General features: G+C 38.5%; 1 protein-coding gene across 7 annotated transcripts in view; it reads right to left on the bottom strand.

The window, feature by feature from the left end:
* Positions 1–25,636, bottom strand: part of NFIA (nuclear factor I A) — a 365,771-nt gene that overhangs the window by 165,306 nt on the left and 174,829 nt on the right. For 5 of the 7 annotated variants that reach the window (XM_028142302.2, XM_008139378.3, XM_028142299.2 and 2 more), the window contains one exon: positions 9,896–9,961. In XM_028142302.2, the coding sequence (XP_027998103.1) occupies positions 9,896–9,961 (66 nt within the window). Of the gene's footprint in view, positions 1–9,895; positions 9,962–25,636 lie in introns of those variants that run through there. The other 2 variants (XR_008556937.1, XR_008556935.1) reach the window with 1 other exon arrangement.

Here is a 25,636-nt window from a genome sequence, read left to right as displayed (position 1 = left end):
CCCTTTGGGTTAAAATCAACCAGTAAAGAAATGAACAACTGATATGGGGCAGAGTAATCTGCATTAAATGCTACCCCCCACACCTCTATTTTGAGATATCCCAATGGATTTTTTGAAAAACAAGCTAATGCCAAGGGAACAGAGTTGCCTGAAGCTGAGTAAAACCCAAAGAAGAGAAAAAAGAAGAAAAAAATGAGGAAGCTGTAGGAAGAAAAGATGCCAAGAAACCTTGTGGCCACATGAATTTTGTCTAGCAGACAACTAATCAATCTGGATTAGTGACTCCAAATCCCCAAATAAATTATTTATATTACATCCAGTTTTCTAATATTATCTGCAAATGGATAATTCCTTCCAAAAAATAATACACAGACTTTAAAATGACAAATTCACACTCAAGTGTCAAATCAGACCCTATTATTTGTGGCAAGGAAAGCTTATACACTATTCCTAGCCTGCCTAATAGCTCACCATATTAATTAATTATTTATTTTATTTTTTAATTTAAATTCTTTATTGTTTAAAGTATTACATAAGTCTCCTTTTTCTCCCATTGACCTCTCCCCGACCGCCCCCACCCCCCAGCACATGCCCTCACCTGCCCCCCTCCCCCCATCTGTGTCCATTGGTTATGCTCATATGCATGCATACAAGTCCTTTGCTTGATCTCTTACCCCCTCACTCCCCGCCTTCCCTCATAGGTTGGACAGTCTGTTCGATGCTTCTATGACTCTGGTTCTATTTTTGTTCATCGGTTTATGTTGTGCATTATATTCCACAAATGAGTGAGATCATGTCATATTTATCTTTCTCTAACTGGCTTATTTCGCTTAGCATAATGCTCTCCAGTTCCATCCATGACATTGCAAATCAAAACAACAATGCAAATCAAAACAACAATGAGGTACCATCTCACACCTGTCAGAATGGCTATCATCAACAAATGACAAGTGCTGGAGATGCAGAGAAAAAGGAACCCTCTTGCACTGCTGGTGGGAATGCAGACTGGTGCAGCTACTGTGGAAAACAGTATGGCGTTTCCTCAAAAAATTAAAAATGGAACTACCATTTGACCCAGTAATCCCACTTCTAGGAATATATCCCAAGAAAACAGAAACACCAATCAGAAAGGATATATGTACTCCTATGTTCATAGCAGCACAATTTACAATAGCTAAGATTTGGAAACAGCCTAAGTGCCCATCAGCAGATGAGTGGATTAGAAAACTGTGGTACATCTACACAATGGAATACTATGCTGTGGTAAAAAAAAGAAAAAAGAAAAAAAAAAGGAATTCTTACCATGCTAATTTTTAATTGAAGGAGAGGGCTGTGAAAGTGACCATTGGAATACATGGGAGTCCTTCTACGGATGTCTCTGTCAAACAGTCCCATCAGAGTTGGTGCAAGCTTAGATCACAGGACAAGCAGAGTCATAGCAAGTGGAGCTGCAGCCCCACACCAAGTGCGCCTTCTACCGTACTGTGATTTGTGACGGCTCCTCATCTGATCTCTTTTCTGAGCCCAATTCAAATACTACATGAATTGTATTGTTTTGTATTTTTAGAATAGAGATCTATGGATAAATCTGCACAATCCCAAATAAATTAATTATAAGTAAACACGTAAAAATGCTTTTCTATTTGCAATGTTACATCCAATGAACACTCAAATGGCTATCACTCCTGGGACAAGAGTCACGGGTACAAATAAATTTTAGGACCAGAAAGAAACTCCTTTTTTCTTCTTTCCTCTATAACTATTTGTGTGTGAGGGGTTAGAGGTGTGGGTGTGGATCTGTGTTTTTTTTGGGGGGTGGGGGCGGGAGGAGGGCGGGATGAAAGGGAGGATGTCTGAAATAGACCACCCAGCCAGTCCATTTCAGAATTTGGAAATCAGGGGAACAAAATCTAAAGCATTCCCAACTTTGGCTACTAGCCAACCACTTAAAGTCTATTCAGCTAGTTATCCTCTGTAAGTAGATAATAAAATGTCCATAATGTGTGAGGTAAAGCTACATCTTTAAAATGACTATGAACTGCCTCCCTATTTTTCAGTTGAAAAGCCTCCTTACCTACACTGGGTCCTGTGCAAGCTCGGCACACTCTGCGCTGCAGGATGCAAGTGGGGGAAGCCCCCAGCCTCACCTGGTACCTCATCTTTCACAAGCAAGATCTAAGAATTTCCTTTGTCTGGAGGCATTCCTAAAGAGCCTCTCCAAACAACGGATCACATCTGCTAACAATATTTAAGAAAGCACAATTCACCTGGTCTCAGACTGACATTTTAGATAAAACCAAACTCTAGTTCCCTCGTTTCTTAAGGCTACTAGACCGCTGTACCGATTTTTCGGTAATTTCCGAATCTGCCGCTATACTGCTTTACCTAATTTTCTGTACTTTGCCTAGTACCTATTTTCTACAATGTCTCCAAGTTCCATCTTATTCTAACCACTTGTTTGCATGTAACTAACATTTTTCTGTATCATGTTGATTTTTTCTCTTTAATGCTCAGGAGCCCAGGTATAGGGGACAGTTAGGTTCAGGGCCTCAGGTCTGGTAGGGTTAAGGAAGAGAGCCTAGCTTCATCACATTGCTAAAAATCCATCAGTCAGAATACAGATCTGGAAACCAGAAAGCATTCAGATTTTAATGTCTCCTTGAGTTGGGACCTTCATATTTTACAATATTGATCCTTACTGTTATAGCTGCTATTTTGGTGGTCACGCTTCTATGTCTGTCCCTGCAGGGATTTTTGAAAGAACACTGCAGAGAATAACTGTTGCTAGGTAATTGTAAAAGAAAGTCATGCAAATCATGAAATATTGATAAATTGTATTTACAAGTCAATGGTGCTAGAATGCTCCTGCTTTCTCAATAAGATGCAACTGTAAGGCTGCGTTGCCTGCAAAATTCCTAAAAATGATCAACTAAAAGGACACATTAATCAAAACAGTTCCTATAACAAGCAGTCCACTCAATAGTAAGAGATAATTCTTAGAGTTTGGAATTATGAATTTTACTTTGCCTTTCCACTATCCTATCTAATATGCAAATTAACCATCACTCAGCTACACCCAAAAGCCAAACCCACCAGCCAATCAGGAGCAAGTATGCAAATTAACCCAACCAAGATGGCTGCAGCCACAGAACGAGCAGGAGGCTTGGGTTTCCCCGGCAATGGAGGAAGCCAAGCTTTCCGCACACCTGGCGGGCCCAGGCCTCCACTCAAAGCTACAAAGTTTCCATTATAGAAGATAAATAAATCCCAACAAAAATGGCAGCAGTCATGGAGCTGGAGAGAGCAGGAAGCTTGGGTTGCCCCCGGTGATGGAGGAAACCAAGCTCCCGCAGCCCTGGTCTGCCTTGGCCTCCGCTACAAAGTTTCAATTATAGAAGATAAATAAATCGCAACAAAAATGGCTGCAGCCATGGAGCAAGCAGGAGGCTTGGCTCCACTCAAGGCTACAAAGTTTCAATTATAGAAGATAAATAAATCCCAGATACCAGGGCGTCCGCTTGGGTCACCAGGGGGCAAGGCTGGCCTGCAAACCACCATAGGCCCCTCGCCCAGGCTGCCCCACACCCCAAGGGAACCCCCACCCTGATCTGGGACACCCTTCAGGGAAAACCAGCTGGCCCCCACCCCACCCATGCACCAGGCCCCTATTCTATCTAATAAAAGAGTAATATGCAAATTGACCATCGCTCCAACACATAAGGTGGCTGCCCCCATGTGGACACAAGATGGCCGCCACAAGATGGCCAGCAGGGGAGGGCAGTTGGGAGGGACCAGGCCGGCAGAGGAGGGAAGTTGGGGGCAACCAGGCCTGCAGGGAAGGGCAGTTGGGGGGGACCCAGGCCTGCAGGGGAGAGCAGTTGGGGGGGACCAGGCCTGTAGGGGAGGGCAGTTAGGGGTGACCAGGCCTGCAGGGGAGGGAAGTTAGGAGTGACTAGGCCTGCAGGGGAGGGCAGTTAGGGGCAATCAGGCTGGCAGGGGAGTAGTTAGGCATCAATCAGGCTGGCAGGGGAGTGGTTAGGGGGTGATCAGGCAGGCAGACAGAAGCGGTTAGGGGCAATCAGGAAGGCAGGCAGGCGAGCAGCTGGGAGCCAGCAGTCCTGGATTGTGAGAGGGATCCCAGATTGGAGAGGGTGCAGGCTGGGCTGAGGGACAACCCCCCCCCCCCCCGTGCACCAATTTCGTGCACTGGGCCTCTAGTATATTAATATTGCAATATAATATTACAATACACTATATATTTGAGGAGGTAGTGAAAAAAAGTTAAAGTGAAAGAAGGCCTGCAATTTTTAAAGAGAATATTTTCAGATAAAAGAATGTTTATCCAAAAGAGAAACAGAAATTTATAGTTCTTTTATCTCACTCCCAAATTACAAAGTGAATCCTACATATAAATTTTAAATCAGGAAGTCAGTAGCCTGGAAGTTATTTCATAAATATTTATATACTCAAAATACTCACAGAAATGAGTCAAATGATAACTAAGGAGATACTAACAACTGTGTTTAAAGAAAAGTACAGTCCTCGTTCAACTAGCAACATTTAGCTATGATACCTATTTTAATAATGTAAGATAGGAATGACACAAGTGAAGATGGTGAACATAAAATCTAGATTCAACTAATACTCCAGGGTGATTTTCAAATTGGCAGGTAGAGCTGGAAATTTTCAAAATCTGGGGCAAGCATCATGATTAATGGCCTTCCACTGATTGCAAAGGGTTTATGCCACTAACATATGTGCAACTACCGATTAAATGATGAAACCTAAAAAATAACCTAAATACCAAATCTGATTTCCTGTTATAAATATCATATTTTAAAAACCACTTAGATTGGGTTATTAGTAGTAGGCTGTCCAGGTGATGAGAGTTAGTAAATAGAAAAAAGAGAAAAAAAACAAACATGTGAACCTAGCTTTTCTTTCTCTGGCAAGGTTTTTTCTTTATTTTTTCTTTATTTGTTTATTTTTGGTTAAGGCTGCTTTCACAGTGAGTCCCAGTGGGAAACATGCTTTTGGAGTGTCAATGTTGGAATATGCTATTCCCTCGGACATTGACTCAGTGTAGCCCCTGCAGAAGCGTGCCTTGAATTAAGTAGGGGCTATCGCATGAGCTGTTCCTTCATTAATGACTGACCTGATGCACCACAGATTGCAAGCTTTGAAGGACTGTTCACAGGCCCTGTAAATATCCAGCACAGACTTCAAATGTTCTGTCCCATAAATACTTTTAACAGTAACCAAAGCACATCTTGGGAATTCTCCAAGGTGGTTTGAGTAGGTGTTGCAAATCGAAGTCTAACAAGACTTAAAACCTTCAGGAGTTCTTGAAAAGCCAGAAAGGGGGTTTCAGCAATAAGCAAAAGGATTAAATAAATGATAGCATTCAGAGCTGAGAACTTTGTCAGGATTACATTCCCTATGGTAATGTAGCATAAGCTAACATGATGGTATTTCATATACAAGCAACCTCTGAATAACTTGGAGGTTAGGGAAGCCAACTCCATGTGCAGTCAAAATTCCTCATATAACTTTTAATTCCCCCAAAACTTAGATGCCCCTCAATATCAGAGGGGGATTGGTTTCAGGATCCCTGTGGATACCAAAATCCACAGATGCTCATGTCCCCAATATAAAATGGCATAGAGCTGTGGTCAGCAAACTGCGGCTCGCAAGCCACATGCGGCTCTTTGGCCCCTTGAGTGTGGCTCTTCCACAAAATACCACGGCCTGGGTGAGTCTATTTTGAAGAAGTGGCGTTAGAAGAAGTTTAAGTTTAAAAAATTTGGCTCTCAAAAGAAATTTCAATCGTTGTACTGTTGATATTTGGCTCTGTTGACTAATGAGTTTGCCGACCACTGGCATAGAGCATTGCCTACAGGCGGCCCTCCACACCTGCACACTCTCAACCACTGATCAAAAACAATACAGGTACCTTTTGGTGGGAAAATCCACACATAAGTGGGCTCACGCAGTTCCAACCTATATTGCTCAAGGTCAACCGCATTTGATCACACCTGCTCATTGGGGTGGGGCAGAAGCTGAAGCACAACTTGATATACTAAGTCCTTTATTACCTAGTTCCTAACCTTGGCTCCCTAGCACCGTTAAATCATTTCTGTCTATGTATGTCCATGTGTCTGCATACAGCTTTCCCCCACACCCAAATTAGATTTTCATCTTCTCCAGGGTTTTATTGGTATTTTTTTCCTTTAAAACCTCTTATAAATCAAAGTGAGCACAGACTCAAAAAATATTTGGGGATAATGACAACATATTCCTCTATTAATTAACTTTATTCATTAAGTAAATAAGTATCAGGTACCTACTAAGTTCAAGGCACAGAGCTATGTGTTATACAAGATGTTTTGAAAAGGAATTTATCATGAATCCTACCCTTAATCAGCTTGTAGTTTTTAATGAGCCACATTCTATTTGCTTTAAGCTGAGCAAAGCCTCGGCTAAAACTGAAGACATCTAGGAGGAATCCCTTTTTTTCAGAACCACCTTTTCTTGAGTGCTAATTCTGAAGTTTCTATCAACTCTGAATTGCCTTGGTAGTTCTCAGCTCTTGGGAGGTGAAGACAGAACAGAATGTGAGGACTAGAACTGAACAGTGAAATAGATATGGCACTGTGAGGATTATGGACAGACTTAAGGAGATTTATGGCTGACATTTCAGAACAGAGTAGGTATCTACTAGTACAGAAGTTGTCTCTAAGTCTTGGTTTATTTCTCACACTATCCTCCTTTCAATCTCAGGCTCCCAGCTTTTGACCTCTCAAGTATGTGTATTCATTACACATACGACAAGCTTTAAGTGGATAGTAGCAATGGTTACTTTTGAGTCTTTACTATGAACCAGGCATTATGCTGTTTCATATGCATATTCTCATTTTAATACTCATGAAGTAGGATCTTTTAGTATTCCTGTTTTACTGATATGATAAGAAAACTAAGATTGGGGTCATAGCTTATTCAAAGTCATCCAGGCATTATTTCCTTTGAACTCAGGTCTGTTTGACTCTGCAGGTAGAGTTTCAATTATTAGACCAATTTGGAATTTCGGAGATTCCGATATTTTATCTTTGGGCTTCAGATAATTCCTTAAAATTCCCATCTAATACTCTAATTGGACAAAGATTTGTTTTCTTTTACAGTTGAGTCTTAAGGGAGTACAAAAAAAGAAAGCAAAAATTCCAGAGAAAGAAAAAACCAGACTAGTTGGACAGGGAAGAAACAGCTGCATCCACTTTAGGTAAAGTTACATAGCCTAGTTTATGGTTTTGGATGAAACAGCATGTTACCATTTGTCTATTCATTCTCCGTGGTTTACTAGGAAAATACCATTCGTTTCCCATTACCTTTCTCCTCAAGAGCTAGGATAAAAGAAGATTATTTCCCCTTGCTTCTATACATAAAGAAGGAGTAATGAGTTCCCACTTTATTTGAAGACCAGAATCTGTCACTTCTTCATCCACCAGGATTCCAAAAATTCTCAGAGTTTTGTTGACACATTTATGACAGTTCCCTCTTTAAAAACAAAAATGAAACAAACAAACAAACAAAAACCTTTCATGAGCTCATATTCTATAACCTGAGGTTATGGAAAATGAAAGAACACTCGATCAAAGCAGTCCCAGGAAGTTATCTAATGCATATAAATACCTAGTCCTGAAATCTTCAATTATTTTCCTTTGGGGATTATGTCTTTAGGGAAGAGATAAAATCATTTTCCTCCAATAACTTCATCTGAGATTGACAAAAGACAGATAAAGGAAACTGAATAGGCTGATGTTTCCCTGGTCTCAGCTTCAGTTAGAGTTGTCTCAAAGGAACTTCTATTTCTTTTTCTTGAAATAAATAGAAATTGGAAACATGGGAATTTATCACTTTCTCTCCAAGATATTAATACTTTCTTTCTTTGAACTCATACAGTCCCCCAAAATGGTACTGTGAATCCTTGAGGTAGCACTAAGTAATTTGGGGTTAAAAGTGAACTTGGCTAGTATCGCTGTGCCTTTGGCCGAAAAATCCAGGCTCAGTCCTGGTTGCTTTTTGGAATGGGAAGCGCACAATATCGGTATTGCAGGCAGATCCAGAAAAGCATGCCAGGCCTCTCATGCTCTCAATTTATATTTGCATGTGAACAGCTTGTCGGCCATTTTATGAAGACAGATGAATCACAGGCCTGCAGGAGGGGCCGTCCGACCTAAGTACGTGAACCACATACCCCTACAGCCCATAACATTTTAAAAATGAAAAAAAAAAATTATTTCTGAACACAACTTCAGGCAGATTATAGATAAACATAATATATGAAAAAAAATTTAAGACATCACCAATAAGTCAAGTAGGATATAAAGAATGAAACTAATCTATAAATCACTCTTATAAATATTAACAAAAAATAAGATGCAGTTGTTTTTGCCTCTATAAATAAGCCTTCAACAGTCTCTCTCTCTTTCCCTCTCTCTCTTTAATGCCTGCTTTGAAAAGACAACTTTGACAGAAAATGCCACCAACATACCAGGAAGAGAAGAGGAATCACCAGACAGTCCATATTTAATATTAGAGCCCAGCAATGTTACAAAGAATTTCCCAGGCTTGGGAGATTAAACAAACCCTGAAAAATTAGCAATAAGATATCTAATGTGGTAAGCTCAATCCTCCATCCTACAATAATTCAGTTTACCTATCTATTCCAACAGATCAGATGGAAATCCAAATTGGAAACACGTATAGAACAACAAAAGGAAGAGAGACTCAAGAAATGAGTTCATTCTGCAAAGATGAAAAAAAAATTGTTGGATTATACTGACTAGAAAGTAATATGAGTTATACTAAACAACAGTCAACAATTTTTAAAGCATAAACTATATGAATATGTACATATGATCTTACTTAATTCTTCAACAGGTAGGTAATATTATTACCATACTGTTTTAAAGAAGAAGAAGAAATCTGTACCCTGAGAGTTAAATAACCTATTCAGTATTACAAAGGTAAGGGACAGAAGAGGCAGAACTTTCATGTAGGTCTGACACCTCAACCTGGGTTTTTAACCACAACACTATATTCCCCTCACAGGCCCCTTAAGGTCAAGTACTCCCATTAGAGCCTTCAGTTCAATGACCAAGGCGAGCATTTTGGAACTCTATGAGATGATATCTGTGAAAGTACATAGTATAATGTTTATCATATGATAAGTACTTCTGGTTCACTTACTGGTTTTTATTGAAACTGATGATTTTATTCAATTGAAAATTCGAACCTTTTATAATCTTTTCTGTACTTGGAGTGCATACCTCAAACTCTGTATTTTAATGGACACTATTGTATTTGTATACAAAGGATTTATCAAATTTCTGTACCAGAGAGTTTATATAGTTATGCAATTGAGGAATTTAATACTGTCATGTACCCTTATTGTTTTATTTTAGACAATTTAAAGCAAAAACCCTACAAAGACAGAGATCATTTTCTTAAAGCCATGAGCAAAGTGTTGAACTCTTAAAAGGCCTCAAAAATACTTGTCAATGATCTTAAATTACTACAGAAGAAGATCCCAGGTCATATGCCACTTTTAAAGGAAGGAAAATGAAATGAAACAGTCATGATTCCTCACTTATGCTGTAAAAGATTCTAATTTGGTAAGTCAACTCCACCTCTTTAGTCATCAACTTCCTTGGGAACTAAGGTTCCATGTGTACCCAATAGTGTGTGGGGATGGAGGTGGTGGGGGACTGTGAGAGTGGTCCAGAGTACTCCTTGAGTCCTCCCATTGTTCCTACTGTGGGCCACCCATAGGGCAGACTCCGAAATCCTTGTACTTGATTAGCTGCTGGCTACTGTAGACTCTCAAAGCTAAACTTACCATTTTCTGGCTGGTCCTTAATGTCAGCATCACTTGGCTGGCTGGGACTTTCAGATTGACTTGAATCTGAAAAACATAAAAATACAGCCAACAATTATAGGGTCTGTGAGGGAAAGTGGATCAGAGGTGCCAGACTTTCTCAAAAGGTTCAGCATATAAACCAGGAGTAAGAATGTTACAGAAATAACATGATGAACAAAAAATAAAAATTAAAAATAAGAAAAGAAAGGGAAGTGGGGAGCAGCAACAGCAGCCTGTACCCTTAGAGAGGACCTCAGTTTTTTTTACACCTCCAGTGCGTTTGGCTTGTGCCAGACCATAACTTGAAACTCTTCAGAAAGACCATTCTCTTACAGACAGACCATTTTCAAACTGCTCTTCTCCATTATTTATACACTAGAGTCTGATAAAGACTTCATCCTTCATTACACACATCTGAAGCTTGATTCAGAACATAATAAAGTGTCAAAACATGTTTTGAAGCTGGTATATAAAAGCAGCCCAAAAAACAGTAACAAGTTCTGTTGATATTTAGCTCTGTATTACAGCAACAGACTATGCAGACTAACACCATTAAATACCAGCGTCCTAATATTCTAGCACATTTCCTTGAACTAACAGGATAAATCAGCGGCGTCTTTCTGAAAGGTACATTTCCCACACTTTAGGAGTATTATTTTTCTCTTGTACTGATGCATTTGGGCAATCCTAACAGGGCTTGTTAGCAAAGACAGGTTCTTGCACACCTTTAGCAAATACCATTTAAAAAAAAAGAAACACAAACACAATCATTTCAACCTAAAAAAAATTAATTCAAGTAATTTAACTTATGAGATCATGTAAAATAAAATGATTTTAAAATGAGATTAAAATTAAGTTAGATCAAAAGAATTTCACAGAATTGAAAGAACTAGCTAGGTGGAAAAAAATTAGGCAAAAATGTCAAGGGGAAAATTTTTTTTTTGTAAAACATTTTCTGAGACTTAAAATGGTATAAAACATTATCTAAAAATAAAAATATTTTTCTAGAAAAACATATATTGTCTGTGAAAAGCCTGAATCCAAACTTTACCTTGACTTTATAGGATTAGACTTAACTGTCTGAAATTTGACCACATTTCAACAAGAAGTTCAATGCAAGATCAAAAGATCATGACCCATAACTGAATAAATTGAAAATATTGCCTCTATTTCAACAGAGTTAGGGCAGTATCATTCTCTTTCTTGGAGATAGTGTAAAAAGAAGTATCAGGACAAGTGACCCTGGGTTAAGAACTGCTAATTTATAACTTAGAAAGTCTTCCTGCTTTTAAGCAAATGAAGATTTTAATTATAGGGACGTACTATAAAGAAAATGTCTATTTAAAATTTTTCAGATGATCTTAACCTGGTGACCATAGCAAAAATTCTATGTTGATTCAATGGTTCAATTAACAAAAGTTGTGGAATGTGAATTTTTAGTTAAGTCTGGCAAAGTGATAGCTTTTATCACCTTATAACAATCTCCTTAGTGAAGTAAAAAACAAAAAAAGTACTATAGGTCAGGAAACTTTAGAGAGATCCTTTAGAATGAACCATGAAATGAAATACAAAGCCTGCACTAAAAATTGAAAGTGCAAATTAATGTAGAACCATAATTAAATTTTAATTTTATAAATGAATATTATTTTTATAGCAAACAATTTAAAAATATGGTGTGGCTGCCTTCATTCTTTTCTAAGAAAAGATCCTGTAATTTTGCCATTAAGAATTATAAATGAGATATTCTGAGAAGACAGTCAACATGTTTTAGAAGGAATACCTTTATTATTTGTGTCCTGAAAAATTTTAAGCCATTAATATCCAAAATAAAAATTAAAGAAAATATATAATTTTGTTTTAGGAAAAGTTAAAATTCTTCTTAATCATATCCCAAAATAGAAACATAAAATCTTTCCAAATAGAACATTTCCTTTGGAGTAATGCTAGCAAACCTAACTTTCTATATGATAGCTCAGACAGTGTCCTTCTAGGTGTAATATCTTCACAATTAATCAGTTCTTCGTGAACAAATGAAAAAAACATTGTCTATCTCACTTAATTTCAACATACAATAGCAATTAATTTCCTGATATTTATCCATTAATATTAAGGCAAAAAGGGTAATGAGAGACCCAATTTTTAAAAAATAATCTCGTGGACTTTTCTTTTTTTATTTTACCTTTACATTTGATTTGCCACTGTTTCTTTAGAGAAATACAACATGATTACAGAAAACATGAACAGCAACAAAAGGTAAGTTCAAAGAAAGTTTAAAATTCCAAGCGACGGAAAAAGAAGCAAACAAATAGCCAAGGACTGAGCGGCAGGAGACTGCTGAGAGTTGGTCTGAAAGGGGCGGCAGTGCTCCTGTGAAAGCTCAGATGCAAACACTGGAGAAGGCACTTTGCCAAACTGGAACGGAATTTAATTTCTCCAGTTTTATTCAAAAGCTGGAAATGCTGTTATCCATAGAGCAGTGCATAGTAAAATACGCCATCCTGGAGAAGGGAGAGGCAAAGTCAAAGATCTATAAGAAAATGTAAATGATTTTAAAACTTCAATAATTATTTCGTACCATGGACCGTTTAAAGCCATTTCTCTCTGAACCGAGGAACAAAATTACTGAATCCCGGTGCTATTCTGGCGCTATTCTATGCTGAGCACACATGGACACTTTCTCTGCTGTTGCAAAAGGTCACCAATGCTGTTATGGAGCCAACCAGATGACCAGAATTACAAATTAATTCCGACCCATACATAATTGATACAAATGAAAGATCTCTTTCTTGAGCATTTGCATTAAAACACTATCATGAAGGTTAACAATTAATTTACTCTTCTCTTTTTTACACTTGGTAGCGGCCTATCAGCAGCCAAGGTAATGTTATGTCTTACTTTTTGGACAATTATCCTGTGATTAGTTGATTCCTTCCACCTGAAAAAATTAGAGGCCCACCCAAAAACAATCCTGGCCGCATAGAATTGGATTCCATATCTTAGATGTTACATCTGGCAATGACTTTCTCTTGTCACCTGGTTGAAAACTAGATGATTTGTATATAACAATGAGGAGAATATTATTTAAAGTATGTTTAAATGATGGAGTTGGAAATGTTATTGTGAGGAAGTACATTAGGGTTATCAATTTTTTTCCCATCTAGGGATTTGCTTTTTGTTAAAGAAACCTTAGACTTCAACGTAACCTTGAAAAGCAATATTTCTTTTGGTTTTTAAAAAATTTATGAGCAGAAATTTAAACCTAAAATAGACTGGGTTTGCATATAGGAGGCTGTGTTGGGACCTCTTAATTGAACTGGTGGCCATCTATCTATGCATTTTATGGCGCCTACAGCTATATTGCTGAAGTACTCAGACAAAGATATTTCACTATCAACATAATCACTGGGGAAAGGAATAAAATAAATCCTAATGCCTACATATTAGCCTCTGCTTCCATAAGCTTGTGCGATGCAAGAATAGAAACCTCGCACTGCATTTGCTCCTTAAGCACATATGCAGTTCCCCCAACTCCAATTCTACTCCCCTCAGCATGAAATCTCAGAAAATACCCCTTTTGGGAAAGTGAAGAATGACAAAAACATGTCAAGATGCTAAAACGGATCAAACAAAAAATTTGGCTCTATTTCCATGTGTTTTATGTTCTTTAGGAATGAAGCAAAGAGGGAACGTTGCTAAATCTTGACCTAGAATTAAACTTCCTCCTCTCCAGTCCTTAAATGTGTATGTATCTCTTATGGTGTGACATATGTTAAGTTGTATTTAGGTACTAAGGTGATTTTAAATGATCTCCTATGAGGATTTGAGCTCTGTAAGAAAACGCTTGTGTTATCCTTAGTACCTTCTAAGGGTACCTGGCCCAGCCAAGGATTCAATGACTGCTGAACTAAGGAGATGAATTTTCACTTGTTGTTCAGCTTTCTAGCACTGAACCATGGCCAGTGACTGAAAAATAAACTAAGTTCACAACCTAAAAGAGGACTGGGACTTCTAAAATGATAAAGGAGGGGGAAAATGCCTTTATTTCTACTAGATGTCCCCCCTTTCGTGGGGTCTGGCAGGGGTGAGAGAGGCACATCCCTCTGGTTCGGGTGGGGTGTGGGGGACCTTGCACAGTGTTTAGATGATCACCTCCTATGATCCCCTGGTTGACACACCGTAAGAGGCTCCTCAGAACAGCAGGAGCTCAGGATGGTGTGTGATACATTAGGAGGTCTCTGGAACTATGTATAGGCTTAAATGATGGACGACAGAGGAATATTTCGTGCATTCAAAATATGCAAAGAGAAACCTGCCATATTCTGACTCCCAAAGAGCACCTCAGAATGCTACTGACTGTTGTGTGAATAGCTGATAAAGGAAGAACAGGCACGCTGTGGTGAAGAAGCCTTCCTACCCTAAAACAAACCAGGGTAATTCCTGTTCAGTCAACATGCTATCAGCACAAGTCTATAGACCATCAAAGTACAAATTCTGGTTCCACTAAAAAAATGATTTAGCCTAAGTTTCAACCTCCCAGAAGTATAATGATTTGGCTAAAGATGAAATTTGAAAATCCTTCGTTAGAATTTTGTGTCCAGTTTTAAATCTCCCAAATTAAAAGGCAGCATAAAGAAACCAGGAGGTACCAAGAAACAAAAATGAGTTAGTCAAGTGGAAGAAATAACGTGAAAATGCCACGGAAAAGAGCTGGAGTTGTTTATAGTGTGAGAAAGAAAAGGCAAAGACAGGAATGAATACTTTCCTGCAAATAAATTAAGATTTAAGAGCATTCCTGAGGTAAAAGAAAATAAGAAGGGTGATTATACTCTGAATATAACAAACAGTTACTCTAAAATTGTAGCCTTTAAAGATGTTCAGCATTTAGGTAAGCTTTTGATTCTTGGATTTGGGGAGATGATCCTTCTGCAGAAGAGTCAGGTTAGAGAATACTGATACTCATTTTTCCACATCCACAATGTTATGATGGAAAATAATAATATTTCTGATTGGTAGTGTAAGGTTTAGAATTACTCTATTTTGATCATCCAGTATCATAGCCTGTTTATTACAGTAAGGAAATCTAGATAATCAAATGGCTATGAAGGTCACATTTTGCTTATTAGTCTCATAGCTACAGTTATCAAAGAAGTATTATAGTACTTCTTTAAATTATTTAGGAATATTGTCTATGTTTTCCAGTATCACCATAACCTTAAAGACTGGGGTGTGAGGAAATATTTTTTTAAAAATCTTTGAGAATGTAGAATGTCAGTGTACAGGTGCACATATGTATACATAATGTGTAACTTATGTGTAAACACTGATAAATACAATGGCATCAGCTAAATACAACATTATCCATCATGGTCATAACAAAGAAGTAACAGAAATATGTAATACCATCCTTAAATCTGGACCATGCAAATTATTCAATTATTATTAGCATTTCCAGAGAATAGATAAAATAACCAAATTGAAATTTTATGTCAATTAATGTCTACAACTGTGGCCCACGTAATGAAAAAACATACAATAACCTATGTTTTAAAACAGGTAAACTGTAAGGTGAGTCATACCATGAAAGTTTTCTTAGCTTTTAAGTGGAAACACTCCACTGTTCTTTAAATTGGAAGTCTTATCTTTATTCTATTTAAGATACAACTTTTCCAGTTAGCTAGAATGGAGTGTTTGCAGGGACATGTGTGTGTGTGTGTGTGCATGAAAACTGTAGCAATCAAAGTATAGAGAGCAAGTCCTTCATTACCAAAAGGAGACGGGGTGTTTGGGGAAGGAAAAGCTCTAGTTCCAAAAGGACCAGGCTCATCTGCACACACTGGGCCTGCTCTCCTCTAATCAGGATTCAGAGGGAGCAGGAAGCCTGTGTTCATGCAGCAGAGACTTGGAAGGGCTCCACCAGACCACCCCGGGGGCGGCCAGCTGCTCGGGAGGGAGATCCACCCCTAAGCCACTCCTGTGTATCACATTTTCAGGGCATACTGAAGAGCATTATATAATGTAGGTAGCTACAGCTTTCCTTCTTAAAACTTTTTAAAAATCCTTTCTGAAGAAGAATTTGTGAAATATTAAATTTGCAGGAATGAGATTTTTTTGGCATTATTGCTGACATTCAAGGCCCATCTGTTTAGTCAGGGCTGTGTATGATGATGAGATAGTTTAGGTTGAAGAATGATTCAACTGTCTTATCACCTACTCATAAATGTGTTATTTTTCTACTATGTGCGCAAGGAGGTTGCGGTATGATACACAGTTTAAACACATTGAGAGAAAAAATGGCGTAACTATTGTTGTGTTAAGACAGTGAGGGGAAATCATTTCTAAGCTTTAAAAATACAAATTCAGTCACTCTCAAAGTAATGACAAAATGACTCAATCTTTAAACCTTCAGTCTTCCCATGAGGCTGATTTCAAATAATAATCAGCTTTTTCTCTGTAGTTATAAATGAATTCAATGGGAAGACTAGGTGATTACTAAAGATATACAAGTATGAGATATTCTGACTACATTTATAATTCCTCACATTTTCTATGACTAAAATAAACTAGTGCTTAGGTAGTCATTTGAGTTTTGTTTTTCCCATAATAGAGGCTGTTTTGACTTGTGATAGTGACCTGTTGATCAATTCAGAATTCAAGCTATTGAATCAACCTGGTCACCTTCCCACTCATGTATAAAAAAGACCTGCTTAAAAAGTTATTACTATAGCCCGGCTGGCATAGCTCAGTGGTTGAGGTTTGACTTAGGAACCAGGGGGTCACTGTTCAATTCCCGGGTCTGGGTTGTAGGCTCAATCCCGTGTGGGTGTTCAGGAGGCAGACAACCAATGATTCTTTCTCATCAATGATGTTTCTATCTCTATCCCTCTTCCTTCCTCTCTGAAATCAATAATAATATACATATATTTTTAAAAAGCTGTTACTAAAACATTATTGCATACATCAGAATTGTGGTAATTTCTCCTTTATGGTCAACTTTTTCCCCCCAGAAATAAAATTAATTATAACAGTTAAGTTCTTTAAGTTCTTAAACATAATATGTACTTGAAGAGTACTCATATAGTCATCTATAAAACAGAAAGCAGAAATTTTCCCTGTCTACTTCCATGTTATAAAAACAAATGTCAAATGAAAATAATGCATAATTAAGTTTTAGTCTACATGCATTATTTTCATGTATCTGAATATCTGTAAAGAAATGTACTAAAATAATAAAATACCCTCTGTTGAGGGTAACCATGCCATTTAAGTATTTAAGGTAGCACTCTAAATATTAACATTTTGCATTCATATGTCAGTATTAAAAGGAGTCTGAAATGGTAAAAAGATGGCATCCCAAAAAAGAAACTTCAGTTTTATAATTTAACTGCTCTGGATCTCAGTTTCTTCATCTGTTAAGTGGGGACATTAATGACTATTTTGCCTAACTTAACAAGATTCTTGCAGGATCCAATATAATGCAAGAAAAACTGGTTTTGAAACAGTAAGGTGCCAAAAAAATGTACATTTACCACTGCAACATAAATATTCCCATCTACACAAGTTTTTTTGTTTGTTTGTTTCTTTAAAAAAATCAGTACCAACCCACACATGATGTGATTCTGGTATAGACCATCAGCGTTACAGACCTGGTTTTAAAGAAAGGGTTCTTAATTCCCATATACTGGGAAAGAGATTATCTCTGATAATGGAAATGTAAATCTCAGCTTGCCATTGTTTATTCCAGACAGACATTTGTGTGTTAAGTCTGTTTATCAGGCAACACTTTGTCTAAGCCAGGAAGTAGTCAGTCTTTGTAACAAGACGTATGCAAATGAATTTCCCATGAGTCTCTGCATCAAATTGTAGCAGAAAAAGAAATTTTCCCTGTTACTTTATCAGCAAGAAGTTACCTCAAAAGTAGAATAGAGACAGAGAACTATGAGCTACACTATGCTGATGAGTTTAAATGAGTTCTAAACATGTGCTCACAGTCTGTTGCCTTTATTCTAAGCAGTCTTGGTGCATTACATCTGTTTATCAGACCACACTCTGTCTGGGTATTCAGGCTTTGTAACCTGTGTGAAAATGAATGGTGACCACAATCCCATGAAATAACCTGTCTGAGGCAAAACTCCAAACCTCCTGTCACTTTAAGAATTCTTACCAATAGAAGCTTTCATGAAACCTTTGAGACTTTAAAAAAAAACATATCCAGCTCTAACTTTTTGCCCACCTTCTGTCTTAAATAACTTGATTCCCTAATAGTATGATAGACTCAGGACAGAATGGTGAATTTTTGTCATGCAAATTGGACTAAATAAAAAAATGTCTAACATGCCCTATCTGATGATCAAAAACAGGGAGTTTTTAAAAGAAAATATTTTCTATCAAAATATAAGATATGTATTTTTTAATTCTATTATTAGTTATCCTGTAATCCTCTCTCTCTCTCTTTTTTTAATCTTAATATAACTAACTCTTTTTAAGTCTGTACGGGAAGAGTTGAACAATATATTTCTTTTCTTTCTGTTGTTGGTTTTCTACAGGGTTTGAAAATCTGACCAAAGGAATCGAATTGGTTTAGCTTGTCTTCCTAGACAAAATAAACACTTTAGGACTCTACTTGTTTGTATTCTCCTCAGTGGCGCTGTATGCATCAGCAGCTAAAAACAAAGAAACTTTTTAGCTGCTCAAACAAAATGAAGCTTCCCAAACAAGGAGGCAAGGGAGGGGACTCCAGTTGAGGGGAAGGTGGGGGTGGAGAAGTGTGCAGAAAGTCTGACAGTCCATTCAATATAGGGATGATGGCTATAATGCACCCAGGGTCCCCTTGCTAATTAAATATGCATTGGCACAGTTTTGATCGATGCAAGCCATGGATCAGATGACACACCTGCAAAATCTTGAGCCCAGAGCTCCCAGGAAAAGGGAAAATACAGACTTGTCTCCTTATCTTTGTTTTCAAAGGCTCTCAATTTCTGTGCTTAGATATCTAATTTAATTCTCTCACCCCTCAGTAAACTGGATTAGGGAAGTCAATACTGCCTTTGTGCATCGACAGGAAAACACAGCTTTCCTTTTATTCAATTTAGCTATGACCTTTAGACAAAGATAATGACAACTGTCTAAAAGTAAGGTTAAGGCCCAGAGAAGAAGACCCCCAGAGCTAAGATTCGGATGGAATTTTGGATGACAAGGTGGTAGGGTTCACTGTGACATATTCCTGCTTGGAAAGGGAAAAGGGAGGGAAGGAAATTAAAAATTGACTGTGGGGGTACGAATGGGGAACAGGGAAAAAACATGGCAGAAGATATTTAAATCCACTGACTAAATGACCAAACTCTCCAAGACCAACTGGACCCTGTAATAGCCATACCCAGAAAATGAAAATAATTCTATGGAAGATTAGAAATGAGAATGGCATAGTAACAATTTGCTTAAAAAAATGCAGACTCCTAAATGAGAAGGTTGGAGATTCTGTGGTTGGATAAATCAGGAAGTTTGGGGTTTCTTTCTTTTTTTTCCTAAAGTATTGGAGAAAACAGGACTATCAGTGTACTCATGAGTTCCACCACTGTGAGAGATAGAACTAGAGATTTTAGACAAGTCTGGGATTCTGCAGTGTTAGCAACATTCACACCACTACTCCTAATCAAAGGGGGGAAATGATACTAGAATATTCTCTTGAAACAGCACTTCTTTCTTTTAATTTTGTCTTTGGGCCTATTCCATTCATCAATTCATTGCAATTCATTAATGCATCCAGTATGTGCTATTCACTCGGTATACCTGGAGATACAAAATGAATAAAGGCAAGGTCTATGTCCTCCGTCAATCAGGATAATGATAATAAAATCAAGATTCTGTGGCATCCCATCTTGATTAAGTCCTATCTCCTGATTAAATTAATATACAGCAACATGGTACTGTGCATATCTGCAATAGCTTTTATTCTTTTACTATTAACAACAACCAGTACCACTAACTGTAGTCTGTAACAGAATTCACAGTAGCCTGGATGCTAACTGTTGCTGGGAATGGGTGGCATTAACTTTTCTAGCAAGATAGAGAGGATTTAGGCAGAGTTCTTTCAAGTGAAATATAAAGCTATTACCATATAATTAGTATTACTTGGAATGGTGTACAAAATATCAAAATAGTTTTTGAAAATCAGATTTTTTTCTCTCAGAAACAATTTCACAGCTAGTGAGAAATGTTATTCCTTATCAGGCCTGGTGTCCTCCCTTTAACAGAAATAACAGTTCTAACAAAGGTAGCTGTGGTACAATGAAAAAGGCAGAAGACCTGGTATTAGGAAACCTTGGTGTGAGTCCCTTTTGGCCATTTTAGCTCTGTGGAATTGGGCAAGCCCCTTAACTTCTTTGAACTTCAATTTGCTCATCCTCCAAATGCCGACTTCCAGATTATGAGAACTGAATGGCATAATTTAAAATGCCTTTTAAATTACAGGAACAATAATTCTCTAACTGTACAATACCTAGAAGCAGGTTTTCTAAAGTATATAAACTGGTTAAAGAATCACATTGACTACTTACTTTTATTTCCTACCTCATTATTTTTATTGCCAGATAGCACAGTATCTGGAACATATAGGTACAAATAGATGTCTGTTGAAATAGAATTGAAATCACAAGTGAAAAATAGCTCTTTCAAGGCCATGAAATAAAACAGGGCCTATTGGGAGATGTCAACAGATGTTCTTGGATGGATTTTCTGACCCTATGGCTTTATGGGCCTCAATCCAGGACCAGAAGGAAGGGGCTGAGGTATACTGTAAAAGCTCTGTCCAGCTCTAGAATTCTCATTTGAAACTTAGTATTAGCAATCCAGTTGTTCATTTTATGGCTGCACTGAAAACAGGAACTCCCATTTCATCAAAAGGGACTAGGTGGTATTTTCTTACGTGCTGCTGATCATAAATGCAATTAGAAAAAATATGAATGCAATAACCACTATATATCAAAGACTGTCTCTTTTTTATAAGTGACTGCAAATAGCCCACTAAAAGTTGCAAACATTTATCTTCAGTGACTTGGCCAACCCTGGCCACAGATGCCCATAAATAATGTTTTCTCTTTATATCCTGATGCATCATGTCATCCAGAACACCAGAAAACTTTTTGTTTAGGAGACACTGAATAAGGTAGCCTTAAAGAATTTAGTCCAGATCCTAAAATTTAGAATAATACTTTAAAAAATTACTTCAGATATATCTCCATATATATGTGTATATACATCTAATCTAATAATAGACAAATATGCAAATTGACCGCACCTTTGCTACACCTAAGCCATGCCCACCAGCCAAGCCACACCCACCACCCAATCAGGACAAGTATGCAAATTATCCCAACAAAGATGGCGGCTAATTTGCATATCAAGACAGCGTCGAAAGAAGCCAAGAGCTGCAAAAGGGAGTAAAGCTTCGAAGAAGCAAGCAAGCCGGGGGAGGGGGGGGGGGGCGGGAGGAGAAGGGAGGAGCGAAGTCAGGGCCGGGGGCGAAGGGAAAAGCAGGCGGGCTGGTGGAGAAGGCGGGGCGGGTGACAAGGGCGGAGCGGAGGCGGGACCGGGGGAGAAGGGAAAAGCAGGCAGGCTGGCGGAGAAGGCGGGGCGGGCGACAAGGGAGGAGCGGAGGCGGGGTAGAGTGCAGCAGGAAATCCTATTGCAGGATTTTTCCTGCAACGGGAACGCTAGTATACATATATGAGTATATATACATATATATATATACTGTATATACTTTAAAATAGTACCAATTTCCACATTGATAATAACTTTGCCCTAATGACTTGGTTTCTAAACCTGTAACAAATATGCATGAATATAGAAAGTTAACATTCATTTGGCCAATCAAATGGTCCTCAGACTCCCCATATCCTATATAATAAATGCCTAATATGCAAATTGTTCGACCGGGAGTTCGACCCCTCGCTATGACGTGCGCTGACCACCAGGGGGTGGCGTGGAACATGGTGGGCGTCGGCGACACAGTGCTGGCAGCGGGCAATAGTGGAACCGCTGCCACCCTGATGGGCCCCAACGAGAGCGGGACTGCAGCGTGATGGTGGAGCAGGTGAGCGGGCAGCGCCAGGCCAAGGTGGGTACAAGTGGGGCCCCCACTGCCCAGCCAATCACCCCACAGAGGGCGACCAGTGGCAGCAGCAGAGGGCAGGGCCACTGCCCTGCTCCTAGGCACAGAGGGAGCTGGGCCGGGGACCGGGGAAGGGCCAGCCCCAATCGATAGCCCTGCAGGCGGGATGGTGGAGCAGGTAAGGGGGTGGCGCCAGGCCATGGCGGGGTGCCAGGCAGGGCTGCGGGGGTTGGGGGTGCCAGCTGGGGCTGCAAGCCTGGGGGCATGAGCTGGGGCCCGATCCCCACAGGCCACCCCGAGGGACCCCACCTGTGCACAAATTCATGCACCGGGCCTCTAGTTATCATAATAAAGCTCATAAGATACCTGATTCTTTAGAAATTCACCCAAGCGTTATGTAAGTAGAAATAGTCATGTATGTTTTGTTCCCATGTCTTTAAGGTAGATGAAATGGGTTAAATGTACTGAATCATTTCATTTTTAGGAGTTTCCATTTGGATTCTATCATGGCTTTCTTCCTCACATATGCAGTGCTAAGTTATTTAAAATTAATTGCAGTACAATATTTTAAAATTTCTTCACATGGTGCTAATCTCAAGAGCTTTGGATGTTTGAACCACACTTGGAAGCCATCAAGTTCTGTGTATCTTTATACTAGGGAGCAGTTGAACATGCTAAAAAGATTAGTCAATGAACTTTATAACCAAAACCTATACTGAATTATAAGATTTCAAAAATGTGAGTTGATACAAATAAGAAAATGGCAAACATCCTACATAACAAGAAAAAAAAACTAGATTATTAAAACACATGAATTCACTTTATGCAGCTTTGAAGTTAGAGAAGCTGTGAGAAATCATCCACAGTGGACACCCACTTCCACCCGGGTTTGGTGCCAGTGGAGCTGGTGTGCTCTCACCTTCACCTCGAGTTCCTTTTAGCTGTCATTTTTTTTTTTTTCATTTTAGGATACAATCTACATTCTTTCCTGTGGTTATATTGTGAGGAGAGATAGTATTTTCCATTTCAGTAACTCAATATGAATGAGTAATGTGCTTAGTAATAATCCTAAAATTAAATTGTCTTCCATCCAATGCCTAGTAATAGTTCGTATAGGATTAATACAATGAACTATCTGCAGTATGTGCTTTTTAAAAAAAGCTTCTTATTTGTCACTTGAATTTATTTTAATTTTAAAAAACCATATTTTGGAGCTAGTCCCTAAGTTAAGTAGTATTTCAACAACTTCTCTTCGTCAAAAAGTCTGAGTGAGTGATTAGAACTTTACAAAAATTCTCTTTTCAAAAATCATTATCGATCAGATTCATTCTTTAGGGATTATTAATAATTAATCATCCTCAGGAGGATGGAGCCTGTTTCTTTCGGTCCATCAAACATTTATTGATCACCTACTATGTGCAAGGCACTGTGAGCTACTATCCAGTCCTGAATTAGCTCATAATGTTGACTAAGAATCCCACTTATTCAACTCTGCACCATTTATAAAAATGTGCATTATTTGTTTTTTAAGAGTATCTACTTGCCTTCATCTCCACTGGGGGTGGTGGCTTGGAGTTTTTCTAAGTTAGAACCCTTTCCAAAGTGTATCAGAGCAGGATGGAGAGGTAGAGATTTCTGTAAGTAGGATATGGCTTATCTGTTCATTTTATTTTAACCAAAATGACAAATCTTTGGACTCCAAGGTTTTTCCAGTTTCTTGGTAAAGGTGGAAGCCCATGGACAAGCCAAAGCTTATAGAGAAGCTGGGGAGTGAGCAGCTTCCCCTGCCAATCATGTCCTCATTTTCACATATCACCTGCACCCTCTCCCTGCTGGGCTTCATGGAGCAAAGTTTAAACCCCTGCAGCATTCAGAGCCAGGGCCCTAACCTGTGATTCAGAGCGATTTCAGCATCACCTTTTAAGATTTACCATCTTAAAAAAACCAGAGACATGGTGACTAAATCATCTTTTTTAATATATCTCTAAGTGTCCTTTCTAAACTCTGTTCTGTTTTATTTTTTGGTTACTAGGAAATAAGATAAATACAGATTATCAGTGGGAAAAAAAGAAAAAGAAGAAATTGTAAAAAGAGAAATAAAAGAACACAGTAACAAGTGGTATGATTTGAACGAGAGGTCAGAAATAGAAATTCTTCAGCTGAGATAGGAAATTTTATTTGCAACAGACATGGGAAGCGTTACAAGTAAAAAAATCAGAGTTTATTCAGGGTTTAAGGTGAAATAATGCCCTGCATAAGTGTCTCTGTGTTACCAGGTTAGTACAGGGGGGTGGAAGGAACAGTAGCAGAAGAACTTAACATGGGACTGATGCAAATTAAAGGGTGAAGGTCCTTCCTTCATTTCCTTTGATTCTGGCTATCCCCTCCAAAAATAGAACAGTCATTTCATAAGACTTTTCCATTTAGTAACTTTGGGACAATTCTTTTTATGTTTACCCAAATAATTTTTAAAAATCACTAAGTTGGTTTCATTTTCCATTTTTATTTTATACTTTAACAACTCGCCCAATTACTTAAATACTAGAGGCCCCGCTCGCACTAAATCGTGTGCAAGTAGCTCGCTTCTGCTTGTCTCATCTGGCCGCCCTGCCCATCGCCGCTAGTAGCTCGTGCCCCACCCGCCACGAGAGCCGCTGTTCTTTTGGTCGTGACGGCGTTACAGCGTGATGGCCACGGGCCTTTTATATAAGAGATTTCCTTTTCTGCTCTAAATGGAGGTTCTGCAGAAAGGAAAAGATTTCTCAAGTGCTAGTCAACAAAGCCATAAGTCTTTACCATACAAAACAGCCTCACATCTATTGGGGGAATAGTCACATATTCTCCCAATTGGCCTTAAAATCAGGAAGCACTTTGTTTTAATACAGCCATGTTGGCATTGTACAGACATGCTTACACTTCAATGAGGAAGAATTTAAACAAACATTTTTTGGAAGGAATTTCATAAAAAGGATTAGGCAAAAAGAGAATTTAAAGTTAACAGAAAGAGAGTGACATCTCACCAGTAGTAGATAGGCAAAGGAATTATTCAAACCTGCACACAAACACTGATGTCATAATGAATAGAGGCAGGCTCTTAGGAACCTCACTGAGAAAAGCTGGTGTTTACACAGTAATTGGCAGCAAAACAAGACAAAATAAAACAGATTTCCACATCAAGAAAATCTTATAGGCTGCTTTTCATAACCCTACCAAAACCCCCTATTGTGCCAATCTCCAAACACAAGCTCTTGATTTCTGTAAGGAGAGAAAGTCTAGAACAACATAAAAATGTCCCAAGGCTCTCAGAGAAGTTCATGCAGAACATCAAATGTTACTCAACATTTTCAAGTAACTATGATGTGTCAAACGGGCCACAAGAGGCACGTACATTTAAACATAAGCTTCCATTTCTGTTCAGAAAAGAAAAAAAAAAAGATCTGAAGTCTGAAATCTGGGAAAGCAAAATCTCTTGCAGGTTTAGAAAGCATATACAAAACCTGGCAAAAGAAAGCACTGCTCACAGCCACCATCTGCTTTCTGGCGCCGAGGAAACTTTTACTAACGGCAACACTTTCCTACATTAGAAAATCCACTAATTAGCTCTGTTGTAA

The sequence above is a fragment of the Eptesicus fuscus genome, chromosome 9, assembly GCF_027574615.1.
Source record: "Eptesicus fuscus isolate TK198812 chromosome 9, DD_ASM_mEF_20220401, whole genome shotgun sequence".
NCBI classification, from domain to species: Eukaryota; Metazoa; Chordata; class Mammalia; order Chiroptera; family Vespertilionidae; genus Eptesicus; species Eptesicus fuscus.
The sequence above is the reverse complement of the archived record's forward strand: the minus strand, read 5'-3'. Positions and strand labels throughout refer to the sequence as shown.